Raw genomic sequence first — 17,742 nt, 5'->3', positions numbered from 1 at the left:
AAGGAGGATGGCTAAGAAAAACAAGACAAGCTGTTGCAGAACAGCAAAAAATACAAAAATCACAGATCCCTCGAGTCACAAGAGAAGAAAAAAAAGAAAGGGGGAAAAGGAAAAATTAACAGTTGGTCAAATAAAATTGTACATATATGGTATAGCAAGCATCGAGTAGTTTGTGAACCTGTAGTATTCAGCCAATGAGGAAACGTGAGGAATTAAGTATCGGGTAATAGGGATAAAAGGTTATGATACACTACTGATGCGCACGCCTGCTTGCAGGACACCCATCATTGCAGTCACAAATAAAAATGCTACTTCACTGAGATCCTCACCTGAGCCTGTGTTATTGGCTGCAGATTGTTTCTCACACTGGTGACCCATTCCCTTATGAATAGTCTAGTGAAAGAAGAACATAATGCCATGCACTGGGGAAACAGAAAACTTGATAAAGCATTTACAAAGTCAGTTATTAGCAAGAATATGATAAAGACTATTAGGTCAGTCACAGAGAAGCATGAAATATGTTGTAGGAATAATCCAAAAACACAATAATATTCAATTTGGAAAAAACTACTGAGGGGCAGGTGCCTGGAGAGTATAGACTTTACTGAATTGCCAATAAAAAGGGTGGCTAAAGTATTTGTTAGTCCTTGTGGACACATATACAGGTTGGCCTGAGGCTTTTCCGTATCATACGAATAAGGCAAGAAAAGTAGTAAAAGCTTTGTTAAAAGAGAAAATTCCAAGATTTGGAATACCTTTGGGAATATCATCAGATAGAGGTCCACATTTCATAGTCACGGTAGTTACGGAAATAAGCAGACTATTAGGCATTAGCTGGGATTTGTATACTCCCTACAGGCCCCAGTTACATTAGCAGGAAAAGGACCTTGGATGCATTATTCTCAGATTAAGGTGACGTCAGCATCATGGTAGATAGAAGCAACCGCACCACTTAAGACAATAATTAGAAAAATCCATAGAACAGAATCTTGATACCGAGTCAAAAAGCCATATGGATCTCTCTCTGATAGAATAACAGCGACAAATACTATGTTTAGTTAGATAGAAGGAAGTTTAGAAACTTTCTGTGTGTAAATGTAAACTCATGGTATGCATACGTTGTGTAAATGATTTAGCTTAGTACTTAGTATGCATGCCTAAATTGACTATTGACCTATCCACAAACATCAGAAGAACCTGAAAGACCATTGGTAGAAACAATTGCGCCCGCTTACTTTAACAAGTTCTGGGAAATAGTGTGAATATGTTAATTTTTTTTTTGGAAAGTGAACAAATATATATGTTTTGATTGTATATGACCCCTGTAGCCTGGACAATTTGGCACACACTAGATGGAGCGATCCCCTGTGCATCCAGTGCCACAATTAAAGAATGCCTGCTTTCTAAAACTCCAAATTGAGTCTTAGAGAGTTTCTTTGACCGACTTTTACAGTAACAATCTCATGGACGTGGTTTGGATGTATACAGTGGGGATAAGTACAATAAGCAAATTAATTGAATCAGCAATCTTATGGGACCAAAATACAAATTTTGAGCTGATAGAAGGGACTATGAAAATAGCAAACCCTCCTAAAGGAACTGATAAGTTAGACTGCAAATGGGAAAATATATTTGTAGGAAATATGACCAACTGTAATTGGACAATAGAAACCTCTATTCCCATAGTACATGGGAAGTTATCCTCATGGCCTGTTCCCAGAGGAAAGGGGTGGTTCTAGATCTGTGGAAAGACATCTAGGAAAGCATTGCCCTATAATTGGTCGGGAATTTGTACCTTGGGAGCAGTAGTACCTAATATAACAATATTGAGGACTTTGGATCAGAAATTTTGGCTCTGAACATTTATGGGGAGACAAAAAAGGGATAATAGGTGTTAGTGAATTAGAGAAGGCTATTGTAAACATTTATAATAGAAAAAATGTGAATCAGACCACAGATGCAATATTGGCTTTATAACAAGAGATTAGCAGAAATTTCATTACAGGACAGAGTGGCTATGGATATGCTTTTAGCCTCACAAGGGAGGTGTGTGTACAGTCCTTAATACAAATAGGCGTGTGTATGTGGATCAGACAGGAAAAATTATGACAGACTTGAATGAAATTTGGAAGCAGACCAAAATCCTACATGAGGTTCAACAGAATGACATATCATTTGGAATTTTTAAAATATGGAATTGGATGACATCCCGGTTTCCTGATTTAAAATTATGGGTGAAGAAAATTTTAGTTGTAATAATTATGCTAATGATTCTTTTAATTTGCATATATGTATTGGTACAATGTATCTGCATCTGCTGTTCAAAGTTAATCTACTAGAAAGGACATTAGTCTTGAATACAAGAATTATTTTGATCATCTTTCTGTAACTGTGTGTATAATCACCTGTAAGATGGTACAGTGTTAGGTTGTAGTTGTTGCTCTAATATGATGAGGGTTATAGTTTGGTCACTACAAACCCTCAAAAGAAAAGGGACTGATACCGAGTCAGAAGGACATATGGTTCTCTCCCTGGTAGAATAATAGAACCAAATCTGAAATGTTTTATGAACAAAGAGCCCAAACCTCTTCTATATTTAGTTAGAAGGAAGACTAGAAACTTTGTATGTCTGATGCTACCTTACTCACTAATTAGTCAGCCTTATCTGTAAGACCATACATAATTGTATCTCAGTACAGGGGAATGGAACGAGGTAACCCAGACCTGGAGGATGTGTCTGAAAAGAATAGGTGAGGAACTCATGGTATACATAGATCCTTGGATACATAAATGACTTAGCTTATTATGCATGCCTAAATTTAAACAACATGATAAGAAATAATCTGATTATCTGAGCACGTGCAAGAACTGGGTTCTTGTGAACCCAGTGAACATACTGAGGAAGACTACTGACAACCACCAGATACCCCCCAAAAGACCACCAGTGGAATCAGACACATATGTCAGAGACGTTTACATATTTTAATGAATTCCAGTAAATAGCATGAATATGTTAACTATTTCTTGGAAATCCAATGAATATGTATGTTTTGATTGTATATAACCCCTGTAGCTTGAACAATTCGGCATGCACACTAGGTGGAGTGATCCCCTGTGCTTCCAGCACCGCAATTAAAGAATGCCTGCTTTTTAAAACTCCAAATTGAGTCTTAGAGAGTTTCTTTAACTGACTTTTATGGTAACAGTATCAGTTAAACACTGACAAACACTTCTACTATACCCCAATGCTGGGCTACTGCTAACAGTTTGAGCTATAGTGCATTCTGGAAATAGAGGCTCCCTCACAGACTTACATAACCGCCTGAAGAGGAATCTTTTTGCCTTTGGTGAAATACAGTTTAAACATTATGCTTTACCTCAGTTGAATTCCATCTTATCAATGTTCCTACTTACCTGATTAAAAAAAAAAATTGGCTAAGCAAGAAAACTTATTTCATAGGGGAAAGTGTTATACCAGCAGCATACATGGCTCAACATTAAAATACTAAGTTGGTTTTAATTAAAAAATAAATAAATTAAATGAAGAAACTGCTTTTTCACAGTCTGAAGTCACATCACTACATTTTGCTCATGAGAACAAAATTTACAGTCATGAATTGCACATAAAGGATTTATTTTAAACGTTTTAAGGATAGAGTTACATCATAATTATAAAAATTACTTACAGAATTAAGTAACAGATTTAAAGTGTTCATACTTCTAAATGCAGAAAACAGGGAACTGTCTACATTGTTCAAAATAAAAATAATGAAACCGAGCTCTAAAGATGAAGTCATTACCTAATTTTAAAATGTGAATACAAAGACCTCTGAACTATACACATACTAAGAACCATCCAAATTGCACTAATGAAAGATGTAAAATACAAAAAGCACAGCATTTTTAAGGAACCCCAAACTGCTTTTACCATAATTTTTCCCCGAATCATCTGTAATATATTCTGTCTGAAGATAAATCCTCCCTTTTTAAATAATTCATTTAAAGAAGGCTTATGCCTATTGCAATAAATAGGATTTTCCCCAAAGTATTTCAGTCTTCATGTAGTCCAACTTATTTTAGGATTTGGTATTCAAAAGAAAAAATGTAGTGTTTTACTAATCAATTGTGATTTTATTTGTTCTTGAACAGAATACATGGTCCCTTCAAATGCTGTATGACACATACAACTGGAAAATTACCTTCTGTTGGCACCATGCTCGCCTCACCAGCGCATTTAATCCTACTAACAACCATTAAAACAGCACAATAAGCAAATTCACAAAAAACTTATCACACACACACAAAAAAAAAGAACAAAGCCCAAACCTAAACATTATAACATGCAAATTCAGTTTGTTACATTAAACGTTCTAACATTCTAAGCATGCAAAAAAAAAAGATGGTCTGGTTTTAAGTTTTTTTTTTTCCTTTTTACAAGTTTTAATTGGCAGCTTGACATCACACACACACACACAATACATAACAATACTACAGCAGGTAAATGAGAGAGGCCAATAACTTTTATACAAAGATCCATGTCTTGTGCCATCACAAGCCCTATGATAAATTTGGAAAGTAATGTTGCACCCCTTGAACAAGGGAGCAACATATATTTACCAGGTTAATGAAAGCACTGCATGCAGATCTGAAACATGAGCCTAAAACAAAGCCCAAAGCAGATGGCAGGGAGTGGAATTAGTCTCAAGCCACAAAAAGGTGGTTTAAGCTATAGAAAATAAACAAAGAAAACAACAAAAAACCACAACCTAACAATAACAAAATTAAGAAAAAAGATTAAAAGAAAAAATCATGCAACAGACAACGACATCTAAAAACTGCCATAAATTTGACAGTTTAGAGATTATATTCTAATTAGCAAAATACGTGTTGTATTAGAGTGTCTTGCATAAAACATGTAAGCTTAATGCTAAAAGTGTTCCAGTAAACCTCAGCTATTTCAAAACAAACCTTGTATTCCTTAGAAGTATAGCCCAAAATTCATTGTACTAAGTTATTCATGTATCTTGTGTATAATCAATACACTCACTCATTCTTGTGCCACAAATATCAACTGGGGCTCATGGAGCCAGGCTCAGCTTTAAGATTTACATGCAGGACTCGTAAGAGTCAATAGAAAGCACATAACAGATCTGCAGGATGAAAGCACTGTGTTGCAAATCTGCTCACTGTTCAAAACACAAGGAAAATTTATGACTCAGGTACTTAGTGCTTAAGTACTAGATTGAGAAGCTGTGAACTGAAAGACAATAGTCTGCCTTTGGTTGCCCATGATGAAATACTGGACAGAATGCAATATAGTAGCAAGGGACAAAGGATTAAGGTATATTTATATGGTATTACCATTAAACAGCATAATGAGGCATAGGCCTTAAGGCTGAAATATGAAATCAGGCAAAGAAAAGGACAGAAGGGGTCTTAAACTACTTAGTTCTTGATATCAAGGATACCCACAATAAAGGTCAGATCTCTGATTAACAGCACCTCTCCTGCATCCTTCCACTAACCGCATAAGGTTGGATATCTATGTATTCCTTCTTTCCATCAACAGTGTTGACTGTCCTCATGTACTGTATTTCTGTGAAGCTGTACTTTGAACCTTGTAGAGCTCTGCTTTAATGTAAGCATGATAATTTTGCTGCTGTGCTTATCCTTGTTGCAGCTCTATAGCTTTTAAAAGCTGCTACACTTCAACAACAACAACAAAATGACCTTGATTTAGAACCAACTTGCAAGATTAAAACTGTGAAAGGATTTGTCTGTTGTGGGCTGCTATTTACATCCACAATCTAATGCAGATGACTGAACCACTGAGACTGCCTATAGCTTCCATTAGATAGTACACCACTGGCATGCAGAATTCTAGTGTTCATAGAATGAAATTCATGTTAATAGCATACCTCTAAGCAAGTACACCACCAAAGGCAACAATGGGTTTAAGCTGTAGATTTGTCTGGTCACTTCTTACATGGAAAAGCCAGAAAAACAATAAATTGGGAACATGCCTTCTTGAACCAAGATGGAAGATGGTTAAGAACAATTTTTTTTTAAAAAAAAAAAGGCAAAGCAAAGGAAAGAAATACAGCAAACTGAGCAGAAGGCAACAAACGCTTCTCCTTCTCTAAAGGAGGTCTTCAATGTAAAAGGGCCCCACCCCCTCCCCCAAGATTGTATTTACCATGTAAAAGATTAACTACTCTTAGGCTTCTAAATCCACACACAAATATCCAGTTTGCTAGGTTCTGATATTAAATGAGAGACTACTGATTGCCAATGCATAGTCTAAAGTCTTCTAAGTAGTATATATACTGTTAAACTTGTGGCACCAAACACTTGGGTTTTGTTAAGAAATGTGTATAACAAAACAAAGTACAACATTTAGGATTGAAGGCAGCTTTTTTTTGTGTCTATTTTACTGGTTCCTACAACTTGTAAAAATTGGGCCATTAACCTGCATTTTCTAATTAACTGGTTATACAGATTAAATATATTTTTATACTTTAAAGCGTTTACACTGAAAGGTGCTTAAGTCAAACAACTGATATTCAACTGCCCTGTGACTACTAAAAATGCACAAGTATTTCCATGTACCGCAAATTCTTAAAAAGCTTAATGTGAAATAAAGTGTAGAAACACAGTAGATTGATGTTACTTGTGTTAGGCACTCCTTACCGCTGCACAAACCATTCAAACGTTTTAGGAAAGTCACTTCTGTATCAACCCGGAAAACAAAGGACTGCCAGTAGCCAAGAAATTAAATTTAATGTTACAAAAGAAGGTATATCGAAAATAGCAAACTACACTTCCATGTGGCAGTTGAACAGGTAAGTGCAACGTTGAAGAAAGTTAAAATCTATGGAAAAAAAATAGATTACAACACTAGATTGACTTTATACAGCTTGATTTTGCAGCTGTTCTTTGCTTTTAACTCCCTCCCACCCAAATATATTGACTTCCTTCAAGAAAAGGAGTTCTCTTATGCAAAACGTACCATGTTCACATAAATGTTTGTATCATTCAGAACACAATAGTTTTGATGACAGAGACTGTGGCTTCACAGGGACATTTAAGCTTTCATTTAACTGAAAAGCAGTCAAGTCTTTGTGTCTACAAATTTTACATTTAATAGTTCCACAAATTTGGCAAAAGTTCATGTTGATGTCTAGGATGTCTTCACCAAATCATAGACATAAATATGGAAATCATCATCAAACTTGATGAAATAGACAGATGGTTTAGCTTCAACTTGATGAATGACCATGCCAGTCCTTTTTGATCCATCTTCTTTGGCATATTCCACTTGTTTGCCTACCAGGCTGTCCACAACTTCACCTGGTTCCCGTTCTGCAGGAGGTGAATCATCTGTAACACAAAAATACAGCGTACTTTGGTAGACATTTATAGATTTATTTTCAATATAGAAAACTGCAGTCTTCTTTAAAAGTTATGAGAAATAATCACAAGTTTAAAATGCAGAGTACGTCTAAAATGAGTTGTTCAGACAAACACCTAACTATTGCCATGCTTCTAGAAAGTACAGTCACAGAATTATTATTTTTTCTTTAAGGTAATGCTATCTTAAATTTTATGAAGTCAAAAACAGCATTTCAATTGGTTAGAAAAGTATTTTTTTGGCATGAAGGTTTACACACTAGTTACAGAATATATTTGTAGATAATTAAATTTAAACCCCCAGCAGAACAAGGCACTGAGTCTCTAACAAAAAGGCAGGCAAGCTAGGCATACCTCTCCCCAAATGCTTTATTCAAAATGCCAATGCAAGCATGCCAGTGCAACAAAACCACATCTTCTAAGTCAAGTGTAAACTCCTTAATCAATAAGGCTGTTAAAAGGGGCTTTTGATTTCACACTGGAATGGATGCTGTTGCTGAAGTCTAACTATATTATTTGCTTTTCTAGCAAAATCTATCCAGATGTATCTTTAAGGACACAATTCACATTATCTGAAAAAAATCCAGATTCAGGGAAGGGAGTTCATACTTTGGAGTGTCTTGGAAACAGAAGTAAATAGTAAATAATCTCATGATGAGCATGAAGGGAAAAAAGAGCACATGAAAAACAATTCTTAAATGTGAAAAACATATAGGCCTTTTCCCTTATTTTATTCCCTTATAAGAAAGCAAAGCAGAACTATTAAAAGCAGAAATACTTTACAATCCTAGTTAAGGTTTTACACAGAGAACACATTACTTGGAGATGCCTGCTTTGAAAGAGCTTGCTTTATTTGTGACCATCTTATTCCTAAAGAAACTTTTTTCCATTTGTGGCTCACTTTTTTCAAGCCACAGATATATTATTTTTGTGGTGCAAATCTGCTCACTGTTCAAAACACAAGGAAAATTTATTACTTAGTTATTTAGTGCTTAAGTACTAGATTGAGAAGCTGTGAACTGAAAGACAATAGCCTGCCTTTGGTTGCCCATGATGAAATACTGGACAGAATGCATATTTTTATAATTGTGTAAGATGGTAGTACAGTGTTAGGTTGTAGTTGTTGCTCTGATATGATGAGGGTTGTAGCTTGCTCACTACAAACCCTCAAAAGAAAAACCCCATGTTTATTATGTAGTTACCTTATTTCATTCCCTTCGCATGAACTCTCATTATCAGTTCCCCATTCAATAGTTATTGAATCCATATATGTTTCTTTTCCTACCATCAGAAATTCTAACTCAAGCAAGATATCTTCTATCTGTTTCTCATAAAACTGCATGATAATTTTCACTTTTTCTTTTATTCTTTCAACATGTCAGCTTCTGAGAAGAAAATACATTGAGCCTTACTAACAATGAAAACTTTGCATTAGGAAGAGTGAATATTTTTTGAAGGTGGAAATTTAGAATGTTGTATACAAAATGGGTATACAAAATGAGTATACAAAAACTGATATTAGTGAGGAAGAGTTTCATCCTTCCCCAGTGAAATACATGGTAATGTAGCAAAAATAAATACTTGCATAACTTGCTGTTACTATCCTTCTTAAACTTTTGAGCATGATCTCTAAGTAATATCATAGATTTTTGTACTGCTTTTGCTATTAATGTTGTTTGCTGTTCGTATAGCTTAAAAGGTAATTTTCTAATTCATTAAATTCATAAGAATTTATGTTAGACACCTGCTTTTCTAATATAGTAATCAGTACTGTAAAAGCAAATTAATAAGAACTTTTATGGAAAACACAACAAACCATTCCCAACACATAAGACTTCAGTTGTAAGAGATCAAAATGTTTATGAGGATAATTTAAGACATCCCACGATCCAGTTTAAATGTGAGCATATACAAAATACATATACACTCTTTTCAAGCCACAGATATATTATTTTTGGTAGACTGGAAAAAGATTACTACAGAGGCTATGCAAGTAAGTGCCACCTGGTCACTCAGCCATAAGACTATCATCAGTGCTAGATCTGAAGGAAGACAGTCTCAAACTCAATGAATGAATTTTAACTAGTATTTATGTAGTGCATTGCATAGCCAAACACTAATTATCTAATCATTAATTCACTTTAAAGCTAAAATTGCCTCTCTGTCAGAGAAGTGCTTTTTAGGTGGAGGGAGAGTACAATATTTTTGACAATCTTTTTATATATATATATATATACTGGCTATCCAAATCTCTTGAACAATATTGATTATGTGAAAATCCTTCTATACTAATAGGAAAATCACCAATAACTTTCACTTCAAGAAGGGAAGAAAAAATATCCCTCCTAACCTATTGAAACATTTTTCCTGTTACTGAGTTTAAACGTGAGAGAAAATGAGTTTTCAAAAGATTAGTGCTTCTTTCCTCCAAAGAACTACTCAACAACTTTCCAAACTGAAGATGCCTATTCAAGCTAACTTAATCTGCCTATTTTAGTTATCCCCAAAACATTATTCTTAGAAGAACTGCTTTAGAAATGCAAATCCAGAGCCTGTCAAGGAGCTGTGACATTTCTGTAAGAAAACAACAGTGGAAAGCTTCTAGTTTGTCAGTTTCCAGTTAAAAAACTCCAAGCATTCTCTCTTCCACAAAAGTATGTACATCCATCAGAATTAGGCATGACTACAGAACAGTATTTTCCTGTATTTATTGCATACTTCACCACCGATTCAAGTGAAATATTTCAAGAGTTAATACATGTGTATTTTCTGTTGTGCTATAGTTTTGATACTTTTAAGAAAATGTAAAAGGGAGTAACAAACAAGACCCTTGTTTGTCATCTCTCTTTTCCATAAATAAACCATAAGCCAAACACAAAGAGAGATGCCACTTTCTAGAAGAAAAAAGTAACTGGCTTACTCACTGGAATCAGGCATAATGCGAAGGTCACCTTCTTTATAATCATCTAAGAGCTGGTACATGTACAAGACAGGATCTTTCTCATAGGTAATATAAAACCATGTGTTCATAATAGGAGCTCGAGCCAAGACCATCCCCCTCCATTCATCTTTTGAGCCATCCTCTGTCTCAAACATATGTTCCACAGCTTTGCCAATCATTGTGTCTGCCAGGTGGGCATCACTAATTCGAGATGAAGCTGAAATGACATAAGTTCATAAATCCATTAAAAAAATACAGATGTAAGTCTTTGTCAAAAATAATCTTTATCCAGATTCACGAATAAAATTGTTTGAAAGTTAGTCAATTCACATATAAATCAAATACTGTCTATTCCAGATAGTTGAAGATTAAAAATCTGCAGAACTTTAGGAATTATTTTAACATGTTAACACTTTCCATGTTAACATTTTCCATCACTGTACACCTCCCGGTACAGATTAAACAAACTGTTATAATGCAAGGTAAAGGGAGACCAATATAGGCCATAGCAATATTGTCTGTATTTTCAATATTTGTATTGTGGGGGGAGGGGAGAGGAGGAAGAGAGGCTAATCACAGAGCAGCTCTATGAAATTATTAATGAAAGTGTTGGGTTTGGTCCCCCCAACCCCATTCTAGCGACTACTACTGATCTCTTTGTAGTCAGGAAAAACAAGATCTTACTCCATTCATAAACAAGTAATTACTAGGGTAAACTTGAACTTTGTGAAAATTTGGATTATGTGCAAAGTGACAAAAAGTGATTTAATAAAATTTAAATGTTCTGATGTTATCTTGGGTGAAAGTCAGGAGAGATTAGTGGAGAACATTTAATATTAAATGACAACATATGCATATATAGGAATCACCTCTTACCAACTCTGTCTGGAAGGACTTCAAGTGCTGAAACTCTTTCATCTTTGTGAAGTTCTAGTCCATACACACAATCAAATCCATCATACTTTATAAGATAGAGAGAGGGATTTACAGGAACTTGATCAAGAACTGTGCCCTTCCATTGTGTTACAGGTCCACTCCCTTCTTTCCAGCCATGCTGTATTCTGCAGCCTACAATGTTTCTTCGTGGCTGAGAAATAGGTTTGCTTGGTCCCACATTGTTTCTATGCTTTCTGTACACAGATACAAACATAGTATTAAACAAGTACATACTCAAAAATCTACTCTGGCAAGAGCTGTATGCTTTAAGAAGGTAATATATTATTATATATTAATTAAAATTATAAAGATGCAATAAATTATAATACATACAGTTTAGTGCACATTATTCAAATTAGGGCATAAAGCATATTCTATTGTACTGGAAAAAGAAAAAAAAATCATTGAAAAGTAGCAAAACACTTTCAACATTTTGTATAAGGTTGCTTTCATAATAGTAGTTTCCAAACCTAGCATGCTTAAGCCAAAAGAACTATTTTACCTAGTGCAACAATGAACATCAAAACTCATTTGTTAAAACCCTAAATCAGGTCTCAAAGAGTAATGTTACCTGACAGTACTATAGCTTTGCTACTTCGTTGCTCTCAGCGGAACAGTAAACATAATTCCCTTACCACAGGAGGAAGAAGTCAGTGGAAACTTTAGTGGTGGTTGATTAAAATTCTTCAAGGCATTTGTTTTCCCTAACCTGTGTTGTCACCTGAAAGAAATTTCACTTCACTCTGCACTTACAGGTATCTTTCAATATTCTGACAATATTCTTGACAACATTCTTCTAACATTCCTTTTTAGTACAACACAAGAAAAATTATATGCAAAGGTAAAAGCAATAAAAGGGATACCCCTTAAAGCAGAAAACAGATTAAATATACTTTTTGCATTTCCTCAGTTTTTTAATGCAACTTGCATGGAAAGATTTCCGCTAGTGAATATTAGTTGTTCAGATAAAGTCATGTAAGCCATTTCACAGTTTCAAACCACTAAAACATGATTACACAAGTTTTATTCTACTCAGATTAAAAAACAAAACAAAACAGTTTCAAATATAAAACATGAGCGTTACAACAGTACATTGGTGATAAATGTATATTATATTTATTTTAGCCTGTTATGATATACATATTCATTCCTAAAATTATATTTTGAAGGTTGCCTGATTAAAATTTTCATGAATGTTAGCTAATTCCAAAATAAATTTCTGGATTAGTTAATTAAATGGCAGTAAAATATACTTTAAAACATACTAGTCATGCAACTTCTAAAAAAAATGAAAAATCAGTTGCAGAAAACATCCACCCTTAGATTAGTGACAGTGACCAAAGAGAAATGTCTCCAGGAACAATGAAAGCTCATAGAGCAGTCCATGTATGATAGAGTTCCAAAAGAGGCAAATAGCAATCATACAAGTAAAATCTCATAATCAGTCTTAAAGAATAATGAAAAACAGTACATAAAATTAGTAATGCTGAAAATGTAATCATAATTCTATTAAAAATAAGATGTACAATTCCTTCAGCAGTTTGTCCCACCTCCAAATTTTCATTCTTCATGAAGATCTTAGCAGAGTTTCACATTATCTTTTGTCAAATTTTACTTATGTGATGATTTAATTCTTATCAAGGATGTCACCCTGCAGTTCATCCTCCTAACTTGGATAACTGATTATTACAGAAATGCTAACTTCTATTCCACTTAAGAGGCACTGCCCTGCAAAGTTGGTTCTAATTTTACACAGAAACTTGAACACATGCTCAAATTCTAGTTTTTGATCAAATCTTACCTTTTTTTCTAAATATTCCATTTTAAAGCATCCTAACAGAATAAAACTACTATTGAAGCTACAAAGTTAAAATTGAAAAAGGTAAAATAATGCTCATGTTTAAATTCATGTTTATGTTTGTTTAACTACACAATTTTACTTTATACCTATAAAGCATAATCATAACATTTAAATTTGCACAATTAAGTGAAAAGCTTCAAATTTTTTTAAAAATATCATGGAAAAAGACTACATAACTAAGTTCAAACTGGTAATTACCTTTTAAAGTGCCTTGGAGAAAGCAAAAAGCATTGTAAATGCAGTTACAAGTCAAAGAGCAGTTAGGTATACTCACAGTTCAAGTTATTCTTTGTGTGACGGCTGTACTACTGAACAAATATTCATTCTCATTTGTAGTCGCTCATATTGCAAGAAATTATTTTCTAATGAATAAATTGTCAAAGAAAAACCACTTTTGCTTGCACGTGAATATGTGCTAAGAAAGAAAACATAGGTTTCTAACTGACAACAAATAATAGCTACCAGTATGTGTTCAAATAAGACAATAGCAACTCTTAAACCATTTTTTCTCAGTAATGTGTGGTGATGTTTTTTGTTTGTTTGTTTTTTTTCCTGATGTGCAGAGTAATACAAATGTACATAATTTGTGGTTTAACCTAGCAGGCAGCTAAACATCCCACAGCTGTTTGCACACTCCCTCCTGTACCCCACAGTGGGATGGGGGAAAGAATTGAAAAGAAAAGTGCAAAAACGTGTGGGTTGAGATAAGGACAGTTTAATAATAAATAAATAAATAAATAAATAAATAAATAAACCCACACAATAACAACAAAAAGAATACACAAAACAAGTGATGCACAATGCAATTGCTCACTACCAGCTGAATGATGCCCAGCCAGACCCTGAGCAACAGCAGCCTTCCCCCAGCCAACTCCCCCCAGTTTTTATTGTTCAGCATCACGTCATATGGTACGCAATACCGCTTTGGCTAGTTTGGGTCAGCTGTCCTGGTTCTATCCCCTCCCAGCTTCTTGGGCACCCCCAGACTCCTCCCTGGCAGGGTGGTATGAGAAGCTGAAAATTCTTGACTTATTGTAGGCGCTGCTCTGCAACAACTAAAACATCCCTGTGTTATCAACATTATTTTTCTCCTAAATTCAAAACACAGCACCATACCAGCTACTAAGAAGAAAATTAACTCTATCCCAGCTGAAACTAGCACAATAACCTTTTGAGATGCTATAATCAGAAGACCCAACTAAATATTTTCCTTCTGTTTTATTGGAAATATCTTTAAAATTCCACAAAGGTTTGTTCTTAAAGACTGAGATAACATTTGAATTCCCTAGACATTCAATATTTCAATTTCCCTATGTATGTAAAACACACAGTCAGAAAAAACAAATAGCAATTTCTAAAAATGATTCTTGATGCATCAGATACATCCTCATTTTAAATGCCCCTTCAATTGCAGTAAGTTTCAGGTCCTCTTACTTATCTTGAAGGCATTAAGTGGATAAGTAAACCTAGTTACATGAAAAAGTTTCATTAGCAGGACCAGATATTTCATAGAAAGTTCAAAGAAATCTCAAAAATAGTACAAATGAGGCAGAGTAACAATGGTCAGTACAATTTCTGTCTTTCACGGTGTGAAGTAGAAAAATTATTTAAAATAGGGTTCAAATTAGAATTGTGATCAAACTGACACAGAGAAAACTCAATAACCAAAGTTATTAAGCAGGTATTCTTTATTATGGCACCAGGTGTGGGGGGAATCACTCCGCCTAACACACACACACACACTAAGGGTTACTGGCAGTGTGCTTATATTAGTGGGACAAATACACACGCTAAGGGTTACTGGCAGTGTGCTTATATTAGTGGGACAAATACATATTCATTTCATTTCCCATAAGTCTCTTGCATATTCATCAGGTCTCCGGAAGAATCATTAACGTAGGTTCCCGCCCCTATTCACATGCATTCTGGAGTCCTTGGGTGGTTGTCCAGTGTACGCTGGTGGTCTTTTGATGAAGGCCAGGAGTCTTCTAAATTCCTGACCCTTCCTTTCTTTGACAGCAGTCAAGCCAGTTCTTGCTGGTTCTATTACCTATGCACACAGTCTTTTACTCCCTTATCTTTGGGGTCGTTAACATACAATTGTGCTACCTAAGACCTAGGAATCAACATCCTTTATCTTGTTCCCTGTCTCAAGTCCCCCCTTTGCTTTATCCTTAGCAAATTCTTTTGCTTATAACACTCCTTGATTCAAAGTTTTCATAAAATTCTTACCAGTTTCTACTTGGTGCTTGATTTGGTTACACTTCCAGGTTTCATAATCACCTAGTCCTTTTATACAGCACCAAAATGTACACTGTACTAATACACAGGTTAAGAATACTAGTATAAGGAAGATAAATATCCCTATAAACAATTGCTTAAGCCAAGAAAAGTTGGGTAACCAAGAGGTCAGTTTGTTCCATAATTCTCGAAAACCCCAGGAAGTGTCACCTTGAACTACCTTATATAAGATCTTGGTCTTTTCCAAATACTTTTTTGAGATCACTCTCAATTTGTCCTGCCTCATTTACATACATACAGCAACTAATATTTATTAAAGTGCATACTTCCCCTTGGGAGGCTAATAAAAGGTCTAGTTCCTAAAACATTCTTATTGATTTGTAAGGCCTGCCATACAATGTCTCAAAGGGGCTTAGTTTTCCCTTGGTCCTAGACCTAGTTCTAATTCTAAGAAGTGCCATGGGTAGCACATGATACCAATACATTTTGGTTTCTTGACAGATTTTAGCAATCTGCTGTTTTATCATATCATTCTTTTTTTTTTTTTTTTTTTTTTCTTTTTCCACTTGGCTACTCACCTGTGGCCTATATAGAGTGTGTAGCTGATAATCAATCCCCAGCACTTTGCTGACTTGTTGGGTCAATTCTGCAGTGAAGTGTGGTCCCCTTTCAAATGACATTACTGAATGTACACCAAATCTCAGTATAATTTCATTCAACAGTACTTGGGACATTTCTCTGGCTTTGTTAGTTCTACACGGAAATGCTTCTGGCTATCTGGAAAAGGTGTCTGTTAGTACCAATAGGCATCTAAACCCCCCTTTTCTTGGGAGTATGAAAAAAATAGTTTGCCACTGTTTCCCCGGAACATTTCCCTTCTCTATTGTTCCCATTTGGGGCTTGATTCCAGTCTGTGGGTTATTTTTAAGACATACGACGCCTGTCTGACAATGGTATACAAATTAGGTCCTATCCATGTCCTACTTATAAACTTATAAAATTTCAGCTCCCCAGCATGTTTTATTATGTTCTCCAATTACCACCCAATATAATATGGTATCACGATTCTCCCATCATTTATTTGTGCTAAACCTGTAGGTAACATTTTCCCTTTACATCTTCAATTAATTGCTTATCGATCTTAGAATATTCTACTTCATTTTCTAAGGCTTTTGTTAATGCCTGGTTTTCTGTTCCTGGTACTAGTGCCAACATTTGACTCTCAGATGCCCGTTCTGCCTCCCCTTTGGCTTCTGTGTCAGCCAATCTATTTCCTTCTTCCAATATCAGTTTCCCCTGTTTGATGTCCTTTACAGTGCATAATGGCAACTTTAATAGGCAGGTATACTGCTCGGAGTAACTTCAGTATCTCTTCTGCATGTTTAATTGAGGATGATAAGAGTCCTCTATCCTTCCGAATTGCTCCGTGTGCACACACCACACCAAAGGCATATTTCAAATCTGTCCGAATGTTCATTCTTTTCTCTTTTGCCAGATCAAGAGCTCTTATCAAGGCAATGATTTCAGCATTTTGGGCTGATGTTTCTTACCGCATACCCTGTGCATACCCTGTGAGGTGAATTCCCTGGCAGACGAAGCTGCTGCCATCAATATAACAATTCTGCATCTTCTAGGGGTGTTTTCTTTAAGTCTGGTCAGCTGGAGTATGTGGTGTCCATGGTCTTGATGCAATCATGAAGGGGTGATCTGGAAACTCTGTTACTAAGGAAAGAGGCTGGGTTCACGGTATTAGTGCCGAAAAAAATTAGTAAACTAATAGTTCATTCTACACACTCCTTTTCTTCTTCGGTAGCTATCAACAGGTCATCTATGTATTGCAGCAGTGTCCCCTTTTCCTGAAGGGGTTTTCCAAGCTTCAAGATCGCAGGCTAACACAGTCCAAGTGAGCTGAGTTTTTCTTCATGCATTGGGATTTTATCATTCAAAAACAAAGAGTTTCTGGCTTTCAGTCACCACGGGCAGGCAGGAAAAGGCATCCTTTAAATCTAGTACCGTGAACCAAACTTGACTGTTTTCTAATTTTGTCAAAAGGTTATAGGGGTTGGCTACTACAGGGTATAAATCTTTTGTGACCCTATTGATGGCCCTTAAGTCCTGGACTATACAATAGGTTCCATCTGCCTTTCTAACTGGGCCTATATGGAGTGTTATATTCTGACTCACATTCTACTAATAGTCCATATTTAATAAAGTTATTAATTATTCCTTCCATTCCCCTTCTGTCTTCCACCTTTAGCGTGTATTGCTTTTGGAATACCTTAGGGGCATTTTCCTTTAAATCATTATTTTTTTCAGGTACTCCATTCTTTGCTCCCCCAGGTATTCCTGTAGC

At 35.4% G+C, this 17,742-nt stretch overlaps 1 protein-coding gene across 1 annotated transcript in view; it reads right to left on the bottom strand.

Moving 5' to 3' along the window:
• Window positions 1-3,539: 3,539 nt before the first annotated feature.
• The window catches only part of LOC118155640 (spindlin-Z-like), a 51,209-nt gene continuing 37,006 nt past the window's right edge, over window positions 3,540-17,742 (bottom strand). The window contains exons 3-5 of the mRNA XM_035309024.1: window positions 11,228-11,566; window positions 10,335-10,568; window positions 3,540-7,380 (exon numbers count right to left, since the gene is read on the bottom strand). Coding sequence (XP_035164915.1) covers window positions 7,181-7,380; window positions 10,335-10,568; window positions 11,228-11,566 — 773 coding nt within the window. The 3' untranslated portion in view covers window positions 3,540-7,180. The remainder of the gene's footprint in view (window positions 7,381-10,334; window positions 10,569-11,227; window positions 11,567-17,742) is intronic.

Source organism: Oxyura jamaicensis, chromosome W (genome assembly GCF_011077185.1).
Source record: "Oxyura jamaicensis isolate SHBP4307 breed ruddy duck chromosome W, BPBGC_Ojam_1.0, whole genome shotgun sequence".
In the NCBI taxonomy this organism is placed as follows: Eukaryota; Metazoa; Chordata; class Aves; order Anseriformes; family Anatidae; genus Oxyura; species Oxyura jamaicensis.
Note: the sequence above shows the minus strand (reverse complement) of the source record. Positions and strands in the feature narration are given on the sequence as shown.